This window comes from Peromyscus maniculatus, chromosome 15 (genome assembly GCF_049852395.1).
Source record: "Peromyscus maniculatus bairdii isolate BWxNUB_F1_BW_parent chromosome 15, HU_Pman_BW_mat_3.1, whole genome shotgun sequence".
Classification (NCBI taxonomy): domain Eukaryota; kingdom Metazoa; phylum Chordata; class Mammalia; order Rodentia; family Cricetidae; genus Peromyscus; species Peromyscus maniculatus.
In genome coordinates this window covers 6,220,298-6,241,369 of record NC_134866.1, presented here as the reverse complement: position 1 = coordinate 6,241,369, position 21,072 = coordinate 6,220,298, and the positions used below count along the sequence as shown (strand labels likewise).

General features: G+C 42.7%; 1 protein-coding gene across 2 annotated transcripts in view; it reads left to right on the top strand.

Annotated features, from left to right (window-relative positions):
* Nucleotides 1-6,411: 6,411 nt before the first annotated feature.
* LOC143268732 (uncharacterized) overlaps nucleotides 6,412-21,072 on the top strand; it is a 30,024-nt gene continuing 15,363 nt past the window's right edge. The window contains exons 1-2 of one of the 2 annotated variants that reach the window (XM_076552258.1): nucleotides 6,412-7,762; nucleotides 8,095-8,313. In XM_076552258.1, the coding sequence (XP_076408373.1) occupies nucleotides 8,308-8,313 (6 nt within the window). In that variant the 5' untranslated portion in view covers nucleotides 6,412-7,762; nucleotides 8,095-8,307. Of the gene's footprint in view, nucleotides 7,763-8,094; nucleotides 8,314-8,684; nucleotides 8,912-21,072 lie in introns of those variants that run through there. The other variant, XM_076552259.1, reaches the window with a different exon arrangement.

Here is a 21,072-nt window from a genome sequence, read left to right as displayed (position 1 = left end):
AGAAATGCTGCTTCTGATGTATCAAGTGAAGCTGGAGACGGTGTATTGGAGCCTGGTAAAAAATCCCCCAGTGCTGATGCCTGTAGGGATATACAGCCCCCTCTCTCTTCTGTTTATGCTAGTGGTTGGACTATGGGCCGTCCGTCGGCCTGTATACCTATGGATAAAACTTTAATGATTCTATTCCATCTCATCCTGACTTTTGAGGAGTCTGTTAAAGTCAGTTATTCTGGGAAAAATTTTAGCATTTCCTCCTTTCTCTGTTTATTATACTGGGGTGGGAGGGGGTGCTTTATTAAAATTGTTCTGTTCAGAATTGCAGCCTTAGCAGTTGCTGGCTTGATGGAGACAATGTGTTAGTTATGAAGAATTCCTGTTGATGCCAATGGAGGCATCTTCCCAGTTTCCTGTCCAATTGCATAGAACAAAGAGAGGTTTTGGAATCACTGCCGCCATTGTTACTGCCATTGCTGTTTCTGCTGTTGCTGCCGCTACCGCAGGAACTGCCCTTTCTCAACAGACCCAGCAAGCTGATATGGTGAAAAGAGTCTCCAATGCTTTAGACATTCAAAATCAGATAAATGGACATGTACATTCTGGATTGCCAACACTTAATCAACAGATGGCGTTGGTATAAGAACAACTTGATTTGTTATGCACTCAACAACATTGACCTGCTCTCACATGTACATATCTATGTGTGTGACTCTGGGGAGGGTTGCCGATGCCTCTCATGAAGTTTGGAGGCTGAGTGGCTATGTTCAGGGTCCTTGGGTATGACATTTGTGGATTTTGCTGTGCAGCTTTTTCATGCCATACAGGCCATTGATGATGCCGGAATTGTTCCAATTTCGGATATTGGATGGTGGGGTTGGGCGGCCCAGGTTGGAGGCTGGTTTCAAAAATGGTCAGGATCGCTTGCTGTGGCAATCCTAGGACATCTTGGAATCAAACAAGAAAAATTCTGGTATCAGGCTTTCACTTCCAAATATGAAGAGACATTTTTCAACCAAAACTTTTTGCAGTTAACAATTTTTGTTCACACAAGCATCTCTGAACTTTTATTCTCAAGCCAAAGACCTTTTTAGGTACAGTAGTATTCTAAACCGCACTGTTTTTGATGTTAGCTCAGGTTTTTCTGTGTTGTGTCGATTTTCCACGGATCTCAGCTGTGGATTCCTTGTTGTGCTGGTTCTGGCGTCCGCCATTCTTAGCTTCTTAGAGGCTTCTGGAGCTTTTGAAACCATTCAGACTGCCTACTTTGCAGTCTACTGGGACACTAACCTTCTGTGTCTTGGGTTCTTTCACCATATGCATTAAGAATAGATTCACACTTAACATTTATACTTTTTGACAAACTCACATAACATGTGCTTAAGCATAAACTCACTCAACATTTACACATTTTTACAAACTCACATATAACATTAACCTCTACTTATTTATACTTTAAGGAAACTATAGAACTACTTTAGCAAATATATTTCTTATTAATTCTTATATACTTATATTCTTATTTCTTATTTAAACTTACATTTACAACTAGCATCTTACAAGCTTATTATTATATGTCTTAATACTACCTTAGATACTTTTTGCAAGCTTATATTCTTAAAGGGACTCTATAGATCTATTTTTACAAACTTATATAGGCTACCATTAGCATATATCTAACTTAGCAAACACCTAAAGATTTCTTAACACAGATATAACAAGACAGAATTTTTACAGACTCACATATCTTATTTTCGTCTTTCTACTTCTTACTCTTAATTATTATCACCATCTCTATTAGAAAGATTCTCTTAACTAGACAGGAAGTACGTACATCATTTGTAAAGTTTAGAGTTTATAGTCAGCTTTGTTATAAAGCACTGGGATTTAGTGAGTGTTGTCATTATAAAGTTGTGACACTTGTTGCTAGGGGATTGTAACATTCTCGGGACAAAGCCACACCCCAAAGTTGCCCAGTTCTCTCAGCCTTTCTGGAACCGGCAGAGAGTTACTGTCAGTGGTAAATGGTTTTTAACTAGAGGCTGTCCCTTCACCCAAATTCATAGTAGTTCCCCTAAGTTCTTCAATTCAGACAAACATTTCTATTACAGCAGTATTTTTGATTCGTTCTACCGGGGGAAAAAAACTTCACTTCACTCTGAGGGTGAAATTACCGTATTTAGCTGCTGTAAGCTCTTCAAAAAAAAACTGCACAGCTATTAGGTGATATAAGGTATTTTTCTAAAGGAGCTAGTAAAGCCAAAAGCAGCACAGCTCCGAACTCTTATTTCCTCACTGTTTTCATTAACCAGTGACACGACCTCAGAAACACAAATTGAGCCACTTTCATTCTGGTTCCTTTATAGGAATGTCATTGGAGCTGACTTTTCTTAGTTCCACGCTCCTTACCAGACGCTCCAGTAACCACCGAGCTTCATTCTCCTCTTGTGAAAAAACACAAACATGTCCTCGACCCCATATTAACACAGGATAGGGACCCTTCCATAATCCCGAGCAGGGATCTTTCCATTTCACTTGAGTTTCAGGATTTAGTATTTTCACTTCATTAGCTTTAACTCCTGATGTTATTAGCAGCGGTGATATTTAGCATTGATTTCTTATAGGGAACTTTCAGGTGAAGCAACTCTTTTGTAAGACAGCTAGATTTTCTGAAGTTTGTTTCCCATCTACAAAGCAGTCATTTCTTTTTTGAATGCCTGTTTCCTTGTCTCCTTATTAGATTTGCAAAGGAATTACTCATTGCAGGCAGTTTGTTCAAAAGGTAAAGAACTTTTAATTTCAATGTAAGTTTCTTCATATCTAAGACAACGTTCAGTGTATAAACTGCTTTCCCTTGTTTTAAGGATTTTAAAGTGGCTTGTTTGCTCTTATAGGTAGCTTTTTGTCATCCAAGTACTGTAAAAATTTTGCACAGCTATAAGGGTAAATAAGGCATTTTACCAACTTAGCCCCAAACCGTGAAGCACCTAGTTCTGTATACTTGCAATCTTTCATTGGAACTGATACTTAAACTCTTAGATAACTTTCTTCCTTATTTTTTAAAGGCTGTATTTTAAGTTTACCATGAGCGTATTTTCGAGCTGACAAAAGTGTTTCAGGGCAATGTCGCCATCTTTAGCAGAAAAACTACATTTCCCAGAATGCATTTCCCTTATATCAGTCCATAATAATATCAGTCCCTTATATCATTTTCCTTATATCATTCATTTCCCATAGTTCTTTTTGGGTCTGAGAGTCAACTGGTTCTCTTTTACTAGACTTGCCTGGGAGGTTTGAACAAAGTCTCTTGCCTTTGCAACCGGAGATTTGAAAACACATTTTACATTTTCAGCTATGGCACATTGGGAGATTTCTGGTCTCTCCTCAGCTGGCTTCAACAGGTGTCTCTCCTTCATTTGACACTGGCCCCGATCAGAACTGCACCTGCCTCATCAGCGCGCATTGAGGCTGGCATTTCTGATAGCAACTTTCCTCGGGGCTTGTGTTTGTTTTAGCTAGTCAGTGAAAACCAAGATCATCTACAACAGCTTTTCCATAGCTCTTTCAGAGAGATTTTCTCCCACTGATCTTATTCTCATTTTGCTTGTCCCCCCCCCCCCCCCCCCCCCCCCCCCCGATGCAGAGCTTCAGGTATCTGTCTGAGGCTCTGTTCCTCTGCTAGCTGCTTTTGGAGGTATTGGCTTTCTTTCTCCCCCTGAATCTGCCTCAAACTCTAGCAGCTTTGTCAGGTCATGCATTTTCTGGGGAGGAATCTGTCCCCTCTGTTTCTTCAGAGTCTTTCTCCCAGTCAGTTCCCAGTTTGGTCTCAGTTTAGCCCCTCTACCCCAGAAACAGTTTCCGACACTACAGTGGCGGCTTTCCCTGCTACTGAAGGTAGGGGTTTTTTGTCCGTTTCTGTTTTCGGGGGTCTGCGTGGTTGGCGTACAGACTGAAAATCGAACAAGGGAGGTTTTCGCCATTTCTAAACTCCCATTAGAACAGGTGCTTTGCCTCATCAGGCCTTCACCTGGCCCAGTCCCCAGTGGGTTGCATTTGCTTGTCTGGGTGCTCAAGGACAAAGCTTATGCCAGAGGCAATCACCCCTCAGGGCTACACTCACTCATCTCAGGGAGTCAGTTGAAACAAAGCTTTTCTCAAAGAGATGCTTTCTCTGACAGAAAAGAAAGCTTTACTCCTGGATAGTTCTGTTCTGCCCTGGCTGGGCTCTTTCCCCAGACAGCGTTCTGACTCGGCAGCATGACTGCTTCAGACACAGTTCAGCTTTACTGTTTTCCCAGAAAGGTCCTTTCTCTGATAGGAAAGCTTTTCTCAGATTTCTTTTTGCAGTTGTGGACCTATCAACCTGGGACTTGTAGGAAAGTGGACAACTGTGCTGTTCCCACCGGCTTTAGCTTTGTTTATTCATTAGCAATCTTCCCCTGGGTCCTGCACCTTCCTGCCTCAGCTCTGTGCTCCAGGAAGTTTACAACTTGCAGGAACCCTAGTATCCCCGAAATGCACTCCAACTCAGAGAGGCTGGCCAGTCGCCTCTGGGTTTTTGGTGAGAAGCAAGGATACAATGCTAACAGTTTGCATTGCTTCAGGGGATCTTTGCATTAGGAAGATTAGGAGCACCTTTTCATTCTGAAACACTCACACAACCAAAACCCTTGATGCCTCAGCTCGGCTGTAACTGAAAAGCTTGGCTTTTTTGCTTTTCTCAAGTAAAGTTTCCTGCCCTTTTGGGCTCTCTGTAGCTCTTCACCCACACTCTCTCAAGCATTTCCCTCAGGGTACTCTGACCCACTGTCTTTTACTAGCTTGAAGAGACAGAACTTAGAAGGGTTTTTAGGAACTTGTCCCTGCCTCCTGCATTGCAGGGAGGATTTATTTTTTTTTTTTTTTTTTTTTTTTTTTTTTTTTTTTTTTGGTTTTTCGAGACAGGGTTTCTCTATGTAGCTTTGCGCCTTTCCTGGAACTCACTTGGTAGCCCAGGCTGGCCTCGAACTCACAGAGATCCGCCTGCCTCTGCCTCCCAAGTGCTGGGATTAGAGGCGTGCGCCACCACTGCCCGGCGCAGGGAGGATTTTTAAAGGTTGAAAGAACTTAGGTTTTGCTGTCTTAAGAGGTTTGTTGTTTTCCCTTAGAGCTAATCACAGGTGGTCCCCATACAAATATCTTCAGGTGATTCTAATTTTTGTCCTTCTGAGACACAGTTCTGAAAGGCTTTAGTTTTTAAGTTTAAGAGAGCTTTTGAGAAAGATTAAGGCTTTTTAGAGAGATTTTCCCCCCAAATTTTCCAAGAAAAGCTTTATAGTTTAAGAGAAAGATTTTTCCCCCAGGAGAAAGAAAGACCAACTTTTCTCAAAACTTCAACTTTAAACTTTGACTTCTTACAGCCCCATTTTTGCATCAGGGAGAAATCACTTTCTCTTGCCGTTTGGATTTAGCATTTCAGCTGTCCCCAGGACAAAAGCTTCCATAGGAAACTTTTTCTTCCCCATAAGCTCAAAAGGAGCTTTTTTACTACCTGTAAAGCCCAAAGAAAGATTTTTCCCCGAGTTTGCATTCATAGCCACCGAACTTAGAAAATTGAAGAGTTTTTCTGTCTAGTTTCCTTACTTATTTTTTCCTACACAATCTTACACCTCTAAGTTTTTCCTAAACTATATTACTACCCTATACCTTATACTTATTTTTCACAGATAGAAATTGAAAAAGGGATAAAAGATAGAATATTTTGACAGAAGAGAATTTCGCTGCCGCATCGGACATCCTTCCAGTCCGCTTTCCTTTTCTCTCGAGGATAAAACCCCTGCCTCCCAATATATATACATACATATATATATATATATATTCCATAACACCGGCGTGCCTTTCCACTGGCAGGGCTGACAGCACTTTCACCAAAAACTCTCTAATAAAACTGTTATTTTCCTTTATCTTTAGTCCCTATTACTTTGTCTTTAGTCCCTGTTCATTTATCTTTAGTCCCCCCTTTTTTGTTCCCCCTTTTTTTCTTTTTTTTTTTTTTTTTTTTTTTTTTTTTTTTTTTTTGGTTTTTCGAGACAGGGTTTCTCTGCGTAGCTTTGCGCCTTTCCTGGAGCTCACTTGGTAGCCCAGGCTGGCCTCGAACTCACAGAGATCCGCCTGGCTCTGCCTCCCGAGTGCTGGGATTAAAGGCGTGCGCCACCACCGCCCGGCCCCCTTTTTTTCTTTAGTTCCTTTTTTTTTTCTTTTTTCTTTAGTCCCTATTCAGGCGCCATTCTGTGGGGCATTTACCCACCACCCCCACAGTTCCCTAGAGTTTTCTTGAGTGCGAGCAGCAGGAAATATTAAATAGAAGGATTTATTGCCGAGATAAACAGATAGAAGATAAAGGATAGCCTCAAGAGGGCCTGGAACCTATTCCAATGGGCCCCGACTGTCTCTGGCCCAGGGTTTTTATAGAGATGCCAAGGGGTGGAGCAAAAGACCTCCTCCCCCAGCACAGCCAAGTGCAGACCATCTCAGACACCTGCACTCAGGCCCGTGGTCCTGATCATCCTCTATTCGGACCTGCTGGGTAAAGCCACGAGGAACCTGAGACTGGGCTCCCACAGCTATCCTAATTAATAATAAGTTTACATGATGGTTTGTTTTGAGCTGGTGGCCCAAAAGAAAAATCCATGTACAGAGAAGAGTGAGCACATTCTAAGTGAACATCACAACTGAAAGAGGCATGGATGGAGTGCTACTCTGAGGACCCTGGAGTTAGAAAAGGTTGAAGAACACATGGAGTTCTCCCACACCCACTTAGATGACAAACTAAAGACCCATTTGGGTCTGTACGTTTTTGATACACTGGTCTCTTACATATGGCTAAGGAAATAGTTTGTCTTTAAATAAATCAGACACTAACATGATGTTCTAGGCCTATAGGCCAAGTTACAGCCTCATGTATAGCAATGCAATATATGCAAATACCAAAACAGAGAGGATTTCCATAAGAAATGACTGTAATTGTAGAAAATGGGAAGTAATTGTGAGGCTACTAAACAATGTATTTCTAAATACCAGGATAAACTATTTATAAAATACATAGAAGAATTAAGACTGCAAACAAGATGTCAATGGACAAGCACAGGCTGATAAGGAAATGTGCATGTCCTACAAACTCGATAGATGGTTTATGAACACTGGAATTCTTGTAAAGGTGAAACAAGAGTAGAGAATTGAGAAGTGGTTAAACAAACACAAAGGGAATCAGGACAAGTTGGATGTTAGTCATTTAAGCATCGCCTGATGTCCAGATTGATCTTTGGGGACTCTCCAGATTCCTATCCATCATGTTCATGTAACCTCCATGTTCCAAGGTAAGGTATGGTAAAAAAGATAAGTACATCTCTAACTCACTCCCAGGACACCTATCTCTGATGAAGTCACCTGGGCTTTACCTGGCTTCAAACTCAGTCATTCCAATGGCATGACAGTCCATTGATGAGATCTCAAATGACTTAGGAGAAAAACTTCTGCTAATATCTGTTGGGGAAATTTAGTAGTAGATTGTTGAGGAAAAAAGACACTCAAAAGGTGTATAGCTCCAACCATTGGAGGTTTACCTACACAGTATAAGTAGTGCTCAATAGAAGCGTTTATTGTTCTCTCCATTGGGACTGTGTATACAATGTGGCCAGTACCAATATCCTCTGAACGGAATGACTCCATCCTTGAGGGGCCTCAGAGGCATCCAGTCTGAGGAAACAGGATCAGCTGAGCAACTGGCAAGGTGAGGAAGCTGTGGCCTGTTCTGCTCTCTGATCGTCCAGTGTGACCCCAGTACCTAGCTCAGGTTTGATTTTATTAATAAGACTCTTTAAGATTCCTGCTACATTATTGCTTACTCAGTTTAAAGTAAAACAGAGTCAACGTGATTTTTTTAACGCTGCAGTAAGATTCAAATTACAAAATATGGGCCAGAAATTTACAGGGCTAATATTTCTGTCAATGGCTTGACGCACACTCAATACTTCTCATGTTGTGGATCTGGAGGTGAACACCAGGCTCATGCCCCAGGGATGTCCTGCTGACTCAGCTTCTTCCTCCAATACTCTCCTGCAGGCAGCCAGAATCCAATCCACAATAGGAGAAAACACCATGCCTGGTTTCCAAGAATTCTTGCGCATTGACTTCTGGGAAATGTAGTCTGCGGCACTGTGACGTCACCGTGAGCCATCCAGGAAATTCCCTCCTGGACTTCAGTCCACACGTGAGCAGTTTTCCCGAAGTTGGGAGAAAGTCCTGCCTGCTCTACATTCCTGTTGCGTCTCTGACATGGAGGTTGGTCCGGGGTGCAGCGCCGTCTGACGCACTGTGCGGGGTGCGGGGGTCCGACTTGGAGGGAGCGGACCTGGGTGGGAGGGCGGAAGAAGCTGCCTTGGAGGTGCTGTGCTGAACTGGCTGGGTCACGTGAGGTTGCAGGTCAGGGCTGGGGAGAGGGTGATAGGGACTATGCCCTGAGTGACAGTTTCCTTAGGACGCCCCTTGACAGCAGAGTCCGCCTCGGGCTTCTGGGACAGGAGAGCTGCCTGGTAGCGCGGAGTAGTTGATAGTGCAAAGTCCAGGACTGCAAACTAATGATGGTCAGCTGACTGCCTGCTCGTGAGGTGGAGCTGGGAGCTCACTGAGCAGCTTTGGTGGGGAAGCTCTCATGGACGCTCTCAGATTTCTCATTATTTTTTTGAGCAAACGGGGTCTGCTCCTTCCTGACCTCTGTAGACGGCCTAGTGTACGGTCTTGAGGTTATGATTGAGATCTCTGCCAGTCAGAAAGTTAAGAGAGAAAAATTTCGAGGTGAAACAAAAGTCCCACGTGGGAAATTCAGGGACCAGTCAACAGATCTGCCAGAATCCCTACAACAGAGAAGCTTTGACTCGGGGTGAGAGGACACACATACACCCCCCCACCACACACACACACACAGAGGGACCCTCTGCAGGAAGAATGGGAACTAGAGAAGCTGACTCAGGGCTTCACATTAAGGACTGGGTTTTCTTAACGTTGAAAGGTCTTCCATCCCTTCTGTCGGGCGGACCACGACGGCTGTGTCAACATATCCTGACCTGGCCTTGAGCTTCTTGAGCTAGTCCATAAGCAGGAACATATGAAAAACTCTCATGGCCTTGGGTTCCAGTGCCAGGCTTTTGTGTCAAGTCAACAGGGTGAGGAAGAACTCACAGACCTGTGTGTATTCATGTGATTTAAAGTAAACAGACCTGTGATAGAAAAGAAACTCCAGTCTACTCTATTGCACATCCTTGTCATCTCTGCATTTGTGAAGGGGAGACAGGACCCTTTGATCTTCCCATGCTTCACCAAAAATTCACCTGGGATACCTGAGTCTGTGTCAGAAAACATTTATACATAATTCAAGGTCATGAGAAGCACTTTCTATGTTCATTTCATGTTTCTTACAGTGAACGCCATGACAAATCCATGCAATCAGCACATTGCTGACTTAAGAACTATTTGTGATTAACTTCTGTCGACACATTTCACTTGTAATTTAATGGTTTTTCACTAACATACTTTTTTTTTGTTGAAGACATTAACTTTTGGAGATTAGATAATTGTTTGCATTTATTATGTGAGGAAGAATTCTCATTGCCTTACTTAAACATTCTTGTGTGTAGTGATTGTTCATTCTTTTTGGATATTAATATGTGTTTGTCACTGTTATGACCTGATGCTGATTTCTTCTGGTTTCACTGATTTCTTCCAGTTTGCTCATTTCATATCTAATCTGAGACTCCATTATTTCTTCATTTCCATTCTGCAGTTCTTGACTGATGTGGCTGCTCTGGTTACATTCCTGGGTCTTTTTCTGCCGCTGCAGCAGGGATGCCTTCCCCTGTCCTTACTCCAGAGGTTCCACTGTGTGCAGATGCTTCTTACAGTGAGCCAGAACAAAACCACTTCCTCCCTGTCCTTCACATGGGCACTGCCATATCCAACCAGTAAAGCAAAGTGCTCATGTTGGTTCCTGCTCTTCACAGGTCCAGTCCAGGTCCCCTTGTTGAGCAGTCCTGTCTCTTTCCTCCCAGGCTTCTTTCATTGTATTCTAATGTCAGTGTGAGGGAGGGAGTTCCTTGTGTTTACAGCTCATGCATGAACCCTGCTGTGTTAGACATGTCATATCTGGAAAACTCTGATGGGAAGATATGCTGGGTGAGGATGTTCAGTTCCTGTTGATTGATCTACATGACTATGTCAGAGGCCATGGAGAGACATTGCATGGTTTGAACAGGGGTCAAACACATATGCCAGGAATAAACCTGAGCAGCACAGATTTTCATTACATTGTCAATTCAGGTAATAAACGTGGCTGCCACAGTGTCCTCCATAGTCATTATCAAATGCATCAGCATGTTTAGTTTGAAAGGTGTATGTTGTTTCATGACCATCCTTTTGAAAATCTGCATTCCATTGTGTTCTTCTTTGCACTCTCTATATGAAATTAAGTGAAATGTATGAGTGTGTGTGACACCTGAGTAAAACCCCCCACTCTATCCCCTACAGACAAAGAGAAGCTTAAACCAGGATTCCTAAGTGTAGATAAGAACTTAGAGCCCTTTCCCCAGGTGGCTGTATCTGCTACAGGGACTTTGGAAAACACAGGATATTTGACCAAAAGACTAAAAAAAGGGAGGCAGGTTAAAATAAATTATATGGTCTGTGCCTTTAAGAACTAGCCTCACAAAGAAAGGGGAGCCCTCCTTCTAACCTCCCTGCTGTGAGTGAGAGATTTGGAAGAGCCTCTCTGGAGGCTGGTAAACTTAGAAAACACCTTACTTTTGCATTCTGTACCTAAAGTCTCCAGTGGCAGCTTTGGGGACATGATCTAGGCACAACAAGACCCTCACTCTATTGTCTCAAAAGGGGGCCTTAGACAAAGATATCTCAATATAGATAGACCCAGGCCAGTTTCAAGACCCCAGAAATGATGGCACCAGCCCCAGGAACAAAAGAACAGAGTCAGGATGTCTGATGGTAACCAATTAACCTCGAGATGCCCCTCTGGAGATAACATGACTAGACCCCAGAGATGAGTTGTAAAACTCCTGACAGGGCAAACAGATAAGCTAGAATAAGATAAAGTCCAGGCCCGGGAAAAACTGGACCAATCAAGGATGGACCCGTACTAACCCCCGCCCCTCTAAGAAATTTTATGGGTTTTGCCTATAAAAACTAACTTCCCTAAGAAAGATTAACTCTTCTCTGCCTCACTTGAGATGGCTTGAGTTCAGTTCCCTGTCATGACTTATAACAGAAAAACCTTGCTTTTGCATTCTGGTATGCTTGTCCTTGGTGGTCTCTCTGGGGCTTACGATCTGGGCACAACAAACACGAGCTCGATCTCTGTTTTATGTTATTATGTCTTGTCCTTTGTCTGGTTGATTTGGCATTTGTATTTGGTGCCGGCAGAAGTGTGCAGGGCTTGTGTCTGGGACTTGTGTAGGAGAGCAGACGTGCTCAAGAGTCTCCAGGTCCCCACTCTGGAGGTCTCCTCCGGAGTGATCTGAAGAAGAAGAGTTTCTCCTTCCTTGGGGGAGCGAGGCTATCCCAGCCGCTCCCATTTGAATTTGTGTTTTTGCTTGTGGAGACAAATCAGCCAGCACGCTGCGTCTTTGTCTGTTTCTGCTCTTTAATTTCCTCTCCATGGGGCAACAACTGACTACCCCCCTAAGTTTGACTTTAGATAACTGGGAGGATGTCCTCGCTGGGGCTCACAATGCCTCTCTGGATGTCAAGAAAAAAGAAATGGATCACCTTCTGTTCCTCGGAATGGCTGGCCTTTGGGGTCGGCTGGCGGGGAAGTGGGGAGGATGGGACTTTTAACACTGACTTCATTTCACAGGTGAAGGCTCGGATCTTTGACCAAGGACCACACGGGCACCCAGATCAAGTGCCTTATATTTCGGTCTGGGAGAGTTTAGCTAGAGATCCACCTGTCTGGGTGAAGCCGTTTCTCACCGCTTCACCTGCCCCAGCAACGCTGGGACCCAGACCTCCCCCTCTCCCTTCTCAAACTCCCCTCACTCCCCTTGTCCCTTCAGCCCTGGCTGCCCTCCGACCATTTCCCCACTTTACCCTCTTGGGGAAATCAAGTGTAAAGAAAAAAAAACAACAACAACAAAAAAAAAACCCGGTCCTTCCAGAGGACCCGGGAGACTAATGGTGGAATCACCCCCCTCATGCAGATCCGCCCGCCTGGGCAGGAAAAAAAAAACAAACAAACTTCCAAAACAGCTCTGGAGGTAAACTCTCCTGGCTGAGACCACTCCTCCTGCTGGGATCCCCCCCTTTTCCCCCAAGCAGCAGCCCAGCTCGGCTCCCACCTTGATGAGGTGGGGGACGGAAGAGACACTGGATGGGCTCCCATAAGGAAAAGAAATCCTCCAAAAGGGCTCAGAAGATGAGCTCTCCTAGCCACTCTCCCATTGGAGACCACTCTCCCTGCTGGGATCTCCCACTTCCTCCAAGCAGCCACCTCGGCTCCCTCTGTGATAGGGCTGGGGAGGGAACAGAGCACAGGCAGCAGGTAACAAAAAGCTCTACAATGAGTCCTGCAGGCAGTGGCTGCTTTGGGGACCCCAGACACCACTGAGAGGGCTAGGCTCACTCAGAAAGCTGTGGAGTAGAGGCTTGGCTGCTTGGGAACTAAGCATTGCCTTGTGCTAGGGCAGACAGGTTCTGGCTGGGCTCCCATATGGACAAGGGGCAGAGCTGGCGGGAGCTAAAACCTGATCAGGATCTGGCTCCAAGAATGGAATGTCACTCCCTATATGAGGTTAACCTACAGTTTCTTGTCTGAGGTACAGTACTGATGCAAATTTAGATTTCTAGATTACTGAGAAAAATCACAAAAAAGACTTTGATATATAAGATTATAAAAGATCAGTAAACTGTTATGATTTCTTATACCTGCAAATACTAAATATGAGAGTTAATTCTGGTTGGTTTTCATCTTAAAAATGGCTAATGATTCTGCAAACTGCTTATATGTGTGTATGTCTTGGAAATGTAAGCAAGCTTTAACTGTATGTATGTATGTATGTAACTTGGATCCAACTGTATATATGTGTGCAAATAATTATTGCTTTTAAAAATATGTAACACCTAAGTACTTATGTCTTTACCAAATGTTCAACAAGTTTCTAGAAAATTTAAATAGATAACAACATATGTTTAATAAATAAAATATTTGATAAATATTAAAGCTACACAAATATACCTGGCTCTGGCAGCTAAACATTGTAACTTAAGACTTACCCATTTAAAATGATAATGATTATAAAGACATAAAAGGATCATAGGAAACAGCCAAGGTTTGCAAATATATGGCAGGACTAACGTTCCAAGAGTCTGGTTGCAATGGTGGACCTTGGCAGTTTAAAAAAAAAAAAATTGCCAATATCAGGTGATGATCACCGGAAACACCAGCCATAATAAAATAAAACAGGATGGCGGAGACAAGCAGACGCAGGTAGGCCTGTGGTGGCGGCCCGTGGAGGTGGACAGGCCCGGCGGCGACCGAAGGGGACATTCAGGCCCCGCGGCAGCTGGCGGAGACATTCAGGCCCAGCGGTGGCCCACAGAGGTGGACAGGCCCTGCGGTGGCGCCCGACAGAGACATTCAGGCCTGGCGGCAGCCCACAAAGGTAGACAAGCCACGCGGCAGAGACAGGCGGACGCAGGTCGGCGACCTGCAGAGGTGGACGGGCCCAGTGGCAGCGGCCGACAGAGACATACAGGCCCAGCGGCAGCCGGCGGAGACATACAGGCCTGGTGGCAGCCCGCAGAGGTGGATGGGCCCCCGGCAGCAGTGACAAGCAGAGGTAGGCCCGCGGTGGCAGCCGGCAGGGACATACAGGCCCGTTGGCGGCCCGCAGAGGCAGACAGACCCAGCGGCAGCTGACAGGGATATACGGGCCCAGCGGTTGAGACAAGTGGACACAGGTGGGCCTGTGGCGGCGGGCCGCAGGAGTGGACAGGCCCGGGGACGGAGAGGGGCGGACGCAGCTTGGAGCGGGGACACCCCTGGCCCCAACACCTGGGGAAGAGGCTATCTCCGTGGGTCAGAACCAGGGCGAGTCTGGGCACTCTGTCTGGGGACAACCCAGGGCCCAACTGCTGATCCTGTGAAACCCAACAACTTGGAGGTGTTGGTGAGACTACCCTGCTCAGCTGAAACCCATCTGGGAGAGGATTCAGATGCCTACAGTTTGAAGTCTGAAGAAACAAGATCAGCTGAGGAGTTGACAAATGAACAAAACGTGACCTGGGAACACAGAAGAAGGCACTACCCAGCCACTGAACCAGATCACCAGAATCATAAGTATATAATTCACCGACTGAAATCAGCTGTCCCTGAAGAAACAGCCCAATAGCACCAATTTAACCAAGAACCCCTACTAAACCAAGACTAAAAATTAGAACAAGAGAGGCACTCTCAGACACAGACACCACCTGCACCGCACAGAGGAAAAGATGAGTAGACGCCAGCGCAAAAATACAGGCAACAACATAAAGACCTATATGGCAACATCAGAACCTAGTGACTCTACACCTGTAAGACCTAAACATACCATGACAGAAGAAACAGAAGAAATCAACCCTAAAAATGACTTTAAGAAGATGATTGAGGCCCTTAAAGAAGAAATAAAACATTCCCTCAATGAGGAAATAAAAACTTTCCTTAAAGAGGAAATGAAAAACTACCTACCTTGCAGCCGGGCGTTGGTGGCGCACGCCTTTAATCCCAGCACTCGGGAGGCAGAGGCAGGCGGATCTCTGTGAGTTCGAGGCCAGCCTGGGCTACCAAGTGAGCTCCAGGAAAGGCGCAAAGCTACACAGAGAAACCCTGTCTCGAAAAACCAAAAAAAAAAAAAAAAAAGAAAAACTACCTTAAAGAGGAAATAAAAACTTTCCTTAAAGAGGAAATGAAAAACTCTCTTAAAGAGGAAATAAAAACTTCCCTTAAAGAGGAAATAAAAAACTCCATTAAAGAGGAAATAAAAAACTCCCTTAAAGAAATGGAAGAAAAAAACGAACAAAAAATGGGAAGAAATCAAATCAAGCCAAGAAAAAGCAATTAAACAGATGAAAGAAACATTCCAAGATCTGAAAAATGAATTTGAGACAATAAAGAAAACACATGCTGAGGGAATGCTGGAAATAGAAATTCTGACAAAACGAACAGGAACTACAGAAACAAGCATAACCAACCGATTGCAAGAGATGGAACAGAGAATCTCTGACACTGAAGACACGATAGAGAAAATAGATTCGTTAGTCAAAGAAAACACTAAAGACAAAAAAGTCGTAACACAAAACCACGTCCAGGAAATTTGGGACACCATGAAAAGACCAAACCTAAGAATAATAGGGATAGAAGAAGGAGAAGAATACCAACTCAAAGGCACAGAAAATATATTCAACAAAATCATAGAAGAAAACTTTCCTAACCTAAAGAAAGAAATACCTATGAAGATACAAGAAGCTTACAGAACACCGAATAGGCTAGATCCAAAAAAAAAGTCCCCTCACCACATAATAATCAAAACACTAAACACACAGAACAAAGAAAAAATATTAAGAGCCGCAAAGGAAAAAGACCAAGTAACATATAAAGGTAAACCCATCAGAATAACACCAGACTACTCAATAGAGACTATGAAAGCTAGAAGATCATGGACAAATCTCATGCAGACACTAAGAGACCACGGATGGCAACCCAGACTATTATACCCAGCAAAACTCTTAATCACCATAGGCGGAGTAAACAATATATTCCAGGATAAAACCAGATTTAATCAATACCTGTCTACAAACCCAGCCCTACAGAAAGCACTAGAAGGGAAAATTCAACCCAAAGAAGCTAAACACATCCATGAAAAATCAAGCAATAGATAATCCCACACCAACATACACCACAGAAGGACAACACAACACAACCACAAAAAAAAAAAAACAGGAATTAACAATCACTGGTCATTAATATCCATCAATATCAATAGTCTCAACTCACCTATAAAAAGACATAGGCTAACAGAATGGATAAGAAAACAGAACCCATCCATCTGCTGCATACAAGAAACACACCTTAACTTCAAAGATAGACACTACCTCCGAGTAAAGGGCTGGGAAAAGGCTTTCCAAGCAAATGGACCTAAGAAACAAGCTCGTGTAGCTATCCTAATATCTAGAGAAAAAGGATGTTTCAAAAGAGAAGAAGTCTTGTGGCAATGCCTCAGTGGTCCAGGTAACTACCAGAACTCGGAAATCCGCGACGGAGACTAAGGCAGCAGAGATTTAGAGTGGAGTGCTGAGTTCTGGCAAACAGCTGCATCTTTCTTCCAGTAAGTACCTGAACAGGGCTGATGTGAATTATGTAAAGTCCAGATTTTAAGAATCATACTCTCTCAGGGATCTCCACAAACTAGTGGGTATCCTCCTTCACTGCCCCTGTGAGACAGTCTCTGTACGGGAGAGGCCTCACGTGACTTTGTCTCTGGTGTTCCTCTGGGGACACCTGTGTGAGAAACTGTATGCTCCAGAACAAGCTCTCGTGTCCTTTGGCCAATGCCGGAGTGTGAAATAGTCCAACGTGGGAAACAAAAGATGATCCCAATCGGGAATCGTGACATTTTTTTTTTTTTTTTGATGATGGTTATGTTCTGTTTTGAAATAACCTCTGTGTATTTCATTTATTTTCTTTTACCTGGCGATCTCTGAGCAGGCTTCAGATTTTGACAGTTGATGAAAGATACGACAAGCATTAATGTGTGGGTGAAAAGCTTGGTGAAATTCTGAGTGAAGTTTTAGTTAAAGTTGGTTGAACTTGGGATTGACTGGGAGGCCAAAGATTTAAAAAGCAGAAGATTCTCTCAAGACACAAGTTGTGTGATAATAGTGTGTTTTTTGTGTGTGAATGAGAATTTGTAAATTTTGAATTCTAGGCTTTGACAATCAATGTCAGTGCAGCTCAAGCTGCAAGTATTTTTTCAAATATCTTGTTATATTTTCTTTTTCAGAGCTGCTTCTTATTTGGGGCTACTTTTTTGGTTTTTCGAGACAGGGTTTCTCTGTGTAGCTTTGCGCCTTTCCTGGAGCTCACTTGGTAGCCCAGGCTGGCCTCGAACTCACAGAGATCCACCTGGCTCTGCCTCCCGAGTGCTGGGATTAAAGGCGTGCGCCACCAACGCCCAGCTGCTACTTTTTTTTTTAATTGAGGTGTAATTCATAAAAGGGTATATTGTTTTGATGAGACTTTTTACAACTGTGGCTGGATGTCTTTCTTTAGTCTTCCAAGAAGGGCCATTTTACTTTTTTAGAGTTACTTTTTAAAGTCATGAGGTCAACAACTTGGACTACTATGCATGTAAGTGCTAATGCAAATTAAAACCCAAGTTGACCTCCAGCAGCAGTTCATTCTATGTTGACAGTGAGAGAACACTTTGCCTGTTAGGATACTGTTACTCGTGGACTGAAATGCTGAAGAAACCCCTCCCCCTATTTTGTTTTTTGCAAAAATCAAGGTATATTCTAGGGTTTCCTGGTTGACCTCAACACATAAACTGAGATGATAGTCTTAGTTCAGAAATGATCTGAATGTAGATTTACAGTCTACGTGTACAGCTGGCTAAGTGAGATCGCTTTCACAGTTCTGCATGTATCCCATCGGCTCCCCATTAGTCACTGAACTCTTAAAACTGGTATTGTAACATTATCACAATGTTTTGCGCCAATTTTATAAACTTTACAGTGCAATATGTGTTCCTTTTCTGAGGCAAACCAAAGGTATATTTCTCAAGGTTCTGCTGCTAACAGCAGCGTTGATGGAGGATTTTTTATACATTTGTAATAGATAGAAATAAACCAGAAAGAAAGAAGAAAAAAAAGTGGTGGAGGAAAAGGTGAACACTGCAAGAATACTCAAAAGGGCTGAGAGTTGCAAATGCCAAGAATGGCTTTGCATAGTAAATGGAATAGAACAGCTCTGAACTATAGCTTACTTTTCCTGGTTTGGTCTGACAGAATGATTGAATGCTTTTGTACAAAAATCAACGCCTTAGAAACAAGGATTTGGTGAGATTGTAAAATGGTGTGCCACTTTGGCAAAACAGTTTGGTGGTTGGTCAAAATGCAAAACACTGTTACTCTGTTACTCAACAATTCTACCCTTAGGAATAAATCCTCAAACTACTGAAAATGTGCACCTATGAAAAATGTACATGAAAGTTTACAGCAGTGTGTTGCTAATAGTAAAAAAGTTAAAACAACTCAAATAGCTATCAAATACTGGAGAGAAATAAAATGTGGCTTATTCATACAATAGAATATTATTAAGACATAAAAATGAATGAGAAACTGACAGATTAAATGACTTTGGTGAACCTTCATAATTTCATTTGTAGATCTTTCCATTTCTAATTTATAAATACATTTGGGGTTATAAATTATAAATGTACTGCCTCCTGTCAACATTGTATACTTCTATTTGATGATTTCTATGTCAAACATTATATGGAAATGTTTCCAAGTATTTTCTGTATTAACTGTGAATGAATAGAACAAAATAAATTGCCTGTGATGGAAAAAAAAATAAATAAAAAAAAAATAAAATAAAACAGACAGGCTATGTATGTGCTGCCAAAGGTAGGGTCAAAGAAATCATCCAAGTCTCTAAGTGAAAAAAAAACCAAAAAGATCATAAATGAGTCCTAGATATTAAACTTTAAGATTGTTTGTACTCTGGAGCTTAGTTTGACTTTATGCCATGTTTTTTTCCCCCTTAAAGTAAGAAAGGTACTTTATTGTTATTACAAAAGACTTTGAGAGATCTTAATCTTTTAAGAACAGTTTTTATAGTTAAAAACTAATGACTTAAAAATGTTTCTCGGGGACTGGAGAGACGGCTCAGAGGTTAAGAGCACTGATTGCTCTTCCAGAGGTCCTGAGTTCAATTCCCAGCACCCACATGGTGGCTCACAACCATCAGTAATGAGATCTGGCACCCTCTTCTGTATACGTAATAAATAAATAAATCTTTAAAAAAAAATCTTTCTCGATACCCAAGGTATATTCAGGCTTAAAAATGTTGTCTAGCCTCCTTGTATTTGCTAAGTTTGTTAAACTTAAGTTATTTAGATAAGCTGATACATATATATGTCATATATTGATATTTTGTTTTGGCTTCTTTACTGAACCTATATTTGATGCTAGAAGAAACTTCAACTTAAAGCATTGTTTTTAGTCAGTCATGAGTAGTCAAGTTTCTTTTTAATTGTAGTCAGGGTAAATAAGTACTGATGTAATATTACAGGGATAAGTTTACTCATTTACTCAGTCCCTTGCATATGTTTTCAGGGTGGAGCTTGAAACAAGTAATTAGAAACAAAGTTTGTCTATTCAGACACCTGGACAGCCCTCATACTTCAGAGATCTGAAGAATATGGCATTTAAATGTTGATCTAAAAGTTAATTATATCAGACAGGCTTCCAGATCCTAGCAGTGACCCAAGGTCTCCAAAGAAGATTATGTACGAGGCACCACAATGTCTCTGCCTGGATTATGACAATGCTGATCACAGGGCAGGATGCCCCAATGCAATGCCTGCTGCCAGGACCCAGCCCAGACTGTGGACAAGCAGTAGGACACTGAAATTGATTGCACCCTTTTGCCTGGTCAAGGTCGGTCTTCCGTGTCCCTATTCCACAGGAAAAATACTCTGCCTTATGGGCCTGATGGCGGAAGAAGATTGATGCTGTTCTGACTGGTGCCTCCAACACTATGGAGACCTGGATAGGGATTGGTCCCTGTAATTTATGGGATTGGAAGCTTCTTGGTCTGCACTCAGATATGGTTTATCCTTCTCAGATCTCTGACAGTACTGATGGCTAGGCTAGCTCTAGCTTTGTCAGCATGGCAGCATCAGACAACCAGATCTTTCTGCAAGGCCATAGCTAGCTTGTGAGCTCACTTTTAAAAAATGTTCTAGGATATAAAAGTTTAAATGAGTCATAAAGGTTCAGATATGAATCTAAAATGAGATATGTTTCAGATTACTCTCCTGTTCTATGGTTCAGAGCTTAACATTTAGGAGTCCTGATGAGCTGATAGAGCAATGACTACTTACTGTTCAGTCACAAGCTCAACATTTTGGATTTATTTTAAATGTCATCTAAATATGTCTAAATATAAACCTAAAAGTGCTACTTACCAGCCCAAAAATCTCTGTCCAATTTATACCTGGCTTTCTGGACAAAAAAATGCCCAAATCTGTAGTTCTTGTTGGGATTCAAAGGTATGAGTCCACGTCTGCTGTTTTACAGATACCCATTATCTGATTTGTCTACAATTTGGATTTCAGTACAGAATGGTAATACTAATGTATCTAAAACATTTATGTCATTTTATAAGTCGGCCTCAAAGGATCCAAAGAGTCATAAAAACCTAGACCCACTTCACAGAGGTCGAAAGGACCCCAGATAAGTATTCCTAAAAATAGTATTCTTCCTCTCTCCTGGTCTTGGGACTACTGCTTTTCCAGTTACTAAGGGTATGGACCTAAGGGTTCCAAATAAGTTCATAAATTTTAACTTCTGTTCCTAGTTTAAATCTGTCTCAACAGATTTCTACTTGGCTGGCAGACACCTTCAAGTTTCAGTTGCTGACTCCACTGCTCCAGATGACTGTGGGCTCCGGACTTGCTAAAAGCTAACGGACCAGCCCACCTAACATGATTCCTCTCTGTCCCTAGGGGGGTCAGGCAGCTACATGCTACTGACAAATGCCCCCTTGCCCAGTCCTTGACTAGCTTTTCAGCCTTTTTTTTTGGGGGGGGGGGCTGATAAAAGCACCCCAATGCCAGCTCGAAGCAGTTCCAGAAGAGAATACATCGTCCCATATTCCTTGTTCAGAAGGCTGAAATACTGGGTCAAAAGAAAACTCCCTGGCATAGAGACAAGATGGCTAATTCTACATGGACTATGCATGGCCATTAAAGGCCATGAGTTACTAAATGTAATACCATA